At 35.9% G+C, this 2,518-nt stretch overlaps 1 protein-coding gene across 1 annotated transcript; it reads right to left on the bottom strand.

The window, feature by feature from the left end:
• Window positions 1-260: 260 nt before the first annotated feature.
• On the bottom strand, window positions 261-2,014 carry LOC125776479 (uncharacterized). The gene is made up of 2 exons (XM_049448572.1): window positions 1,985-2,014; window positions 261-1,174 (listed from the first exon to the last, which is right to left on the bottom strand). The coding sequence occupies exons 1-2, from the start codon at window positions 2,012-2,014 to the stop codon at window positions 320-322; spliced, it is 885 nt and encodes a 294-aa protein (XP_049304529.1). The 3' UTR covers window positions 261-319.
• Between the last annotated feature and the right edge of the window lie 504 nt (window positions 2,015-2,518).

Genomic DNA, 2,518 nt, shown 5'->3' with positions numbered 1-2,518 from the left:
TCTGTTTTGCAGCCTCAATATAAATCTCCTTACACTTTAAGCAGAAATTTTCCAGCTGTTCTTCCGCTAGTTCTCCTAATTCTCTCTTTCTTCTGATCAAATTTGCCACCATTCCACCAACGTATAATGTTTCTGCTCACTCGAGAAGTCAAGGTTTAATATTTTAGTTTCTTTTGCGTGTAAAATATTTTGTGCATTTGTCTCTCGTTCAGTGAGATTCAAATATTCAGCTTGTACAAAGCATTCCAAGATCGTTGTGTATGCGGTCAGTATTTTTTCGTATAGTAATTATAATTTCGGAGTCTCGGATTGCATTTTTTTATTGAGATCGGTAAATACATATAGGTAATGCAAATTTCAAAAACTCCAGGTACAATTCAGTTGTCGGTTCGAGAGCCTTGGAGAGAATTGATTGCGCAGAAAGTAATCTATATACATGAACTGCAGCTTGAAAATACAATTTTATAGCTCGTAATTGTTCCAGAACCCTATTTACTACCTCAGTAAGCGACAACCATCTGGTTTGGCTAGGGTGGAGTAATTCGTGTGGCTTAATATTTGTGAATGATTGAAATATTTTGAAATCTCCAATACGTTTTGGTGAATTTTGTACATGATTATATACGTCTCTACAGAAATCTTCCACGCCCCTTGGCAATTTCTCACATGCGTATGATGCGCATAGGTTAAAAGAATGACAAATGCACTTCATAGTAAAAAGGTGAGGTATGTCATTTTTAAACAAAGTGGTCAATGAATGTTTATCTCCAAACATAACGTTAGCGCAATCAGAAGCAAAGCCTATCATGTTTGATTTGTAAGGAATATTTTTTTCAACAAAATATTCTACTATTTTGCCATACAACGCTGTTGCTGTTCCATCTACGATTGGTATTAAAGTCAGAAATCTATCTTCAACGCTGAAATCTAATTTTACTATTCTAGCGACAAGCGCTAAATGTTTTATCATAGATTTATCTGTGCTTTCGTCAACAAGTAGTGCAAAGCAATTGTTCTGTAACATCTCTATTATATTTTCTTCAGCTGTCTGCCCAGTTACATTAACAATAATAGCTCTAGCTTTTGTGCGGCTTATAGATAATTGTTCGGCAATTTTCGAATCTGGACATACAGCGCAAATCAATTTATTCAAATGAGATGCTATGTTAAAAGTCTTTGTGTCGTAGCAGTTCGTGTATACCACATTTTCTGTCGCAATTACACGCAGAATAAAAGAAATAACTATAGGTGAGTGCTTTTCTTTAACCAGCCTTTGAACCTATCATCTTTTAACCATGAATTTACGAATTTCTGTTCATATTTCACATTTTTCTTCTTAGGAGGGCTTTTTTCAGTCGATGAATCACTACTCATTTTATCAAAAACTTTGTAATTATTATTTTTTCAAAATGGACGCCGCAATTCAAAGAAACTTTTCAAGGTGTTGCGACTTGTGACTACAAAACAATACCTACGCAATACAATAGGCGTGTAGGCTACACGGTCGGTGTAGCTGTTATTCATAAATAGGGATTTCCCCGTGCATAAAAATATAAAGAAGATACTGCCATCTAGTGTCAATGCGTTTTATTACGTAGTGGTTTGTCATTGCGTTTTATTGCGTAGTGGTTATCAAAAAATGTTTGCATAGTAGTGTATTAGGTGGCGCTGAACGCGAAAAACAGTAGAAAATAGGAATGAAACAGAAAACATGGTCATCAATGAGAAAACAGCAAATCTACTGTTAAAACAGTAGGGTTGGTAACGCTGCTCACGACCGGCTTTGAGCTCGGCTGATACCACTTCTAAACACTTTTAGAGAACAGAGTTTGACCTTAAAGGTTTTTGCAACATCCTCAACGTTTCTGCAGGCGAAATTTCTTTCCGCAAGCAAAATTTAATCCTTTGTTCAATAAATTCAGACATAGTAAAAATCGAAGGATTCACTTTTAGAGTCTGACAAAACGACACGTGTCTCAAATACTAATGAATATTTTGAAGTGAAATTTAGCATAGATGTCACTAACAGTACTACCAACTTACAGAAAAAAAAATTGACCGATTCGAAAAAGGCGTAAAGTATAGATTAAAAATTCACCTTTCACTTCGATCCCAGTGTATGCTGTTCAGTGACAAAAAAGAGGATTTCCGCAAGCACACAATCTTCTATGGATGGTGGATGATGGTTACACCAGATCAAATTTATGAAAACATTTCTGCGGAAATTCCTGATCCAGAGATATATCAAATTATACGAAGTGGTGAAAACCAATGCACGAAACGATATCGACGTGCTTTTCTTTTGGAAATGCAAACTGGAAATGATGGATATCCATTGTATCGGCGTCGCTCACCAGACGACAATGACATTCCATATTCGCCATTATTGCCTAATTCACATTGAAAACTCATCTCAATGTTGAGTATTGCAGTTTGGTAAAATCGATCAAACACGTTTGCAATTACGTCACCAAAGAAAGCAACATGGCGTTATCAGCAAGTATGAAATGGGTCGATG

The sequence above is a fragment of the Bactrocera dorsalis genome, chromosome 2 (assembly GCF_023373825.1).
Source record: "Bactrocera dorsalis isolate Fly_Bdor chromosome 2, ASM2337382v1, whole genome shotgun sequence".
NCBI classification, from domain to species: Eukaryota; Metazoa; Arthropoda; class Insecta; order Diptera; family Tephritidae; genus Bactrocera; species Bactrocera dorsalis.
The sequence above is the reverse complement of the archived record's forward strand: the minus strand, read 5'-3'. Positions and strand labels throughout refer to the sequence as shown.

What these genes read in the sequence shown, in the direction of transcription:
- LOC125776479 (XM_049448572.1), bottom strand. Translation starts at nt 2,014, where the DNA reads ATGCTAAATTTCACTTCAAAATATTCATTA. An exon ending in TCACTTCAAAATATTCATTA is followed by an intron (nt 1,175 to 1,984) that starts GTATTTGAGACA and finishes TACGACACAAAG; the next exon opens with ACTTTTAACATAGCATCTCA.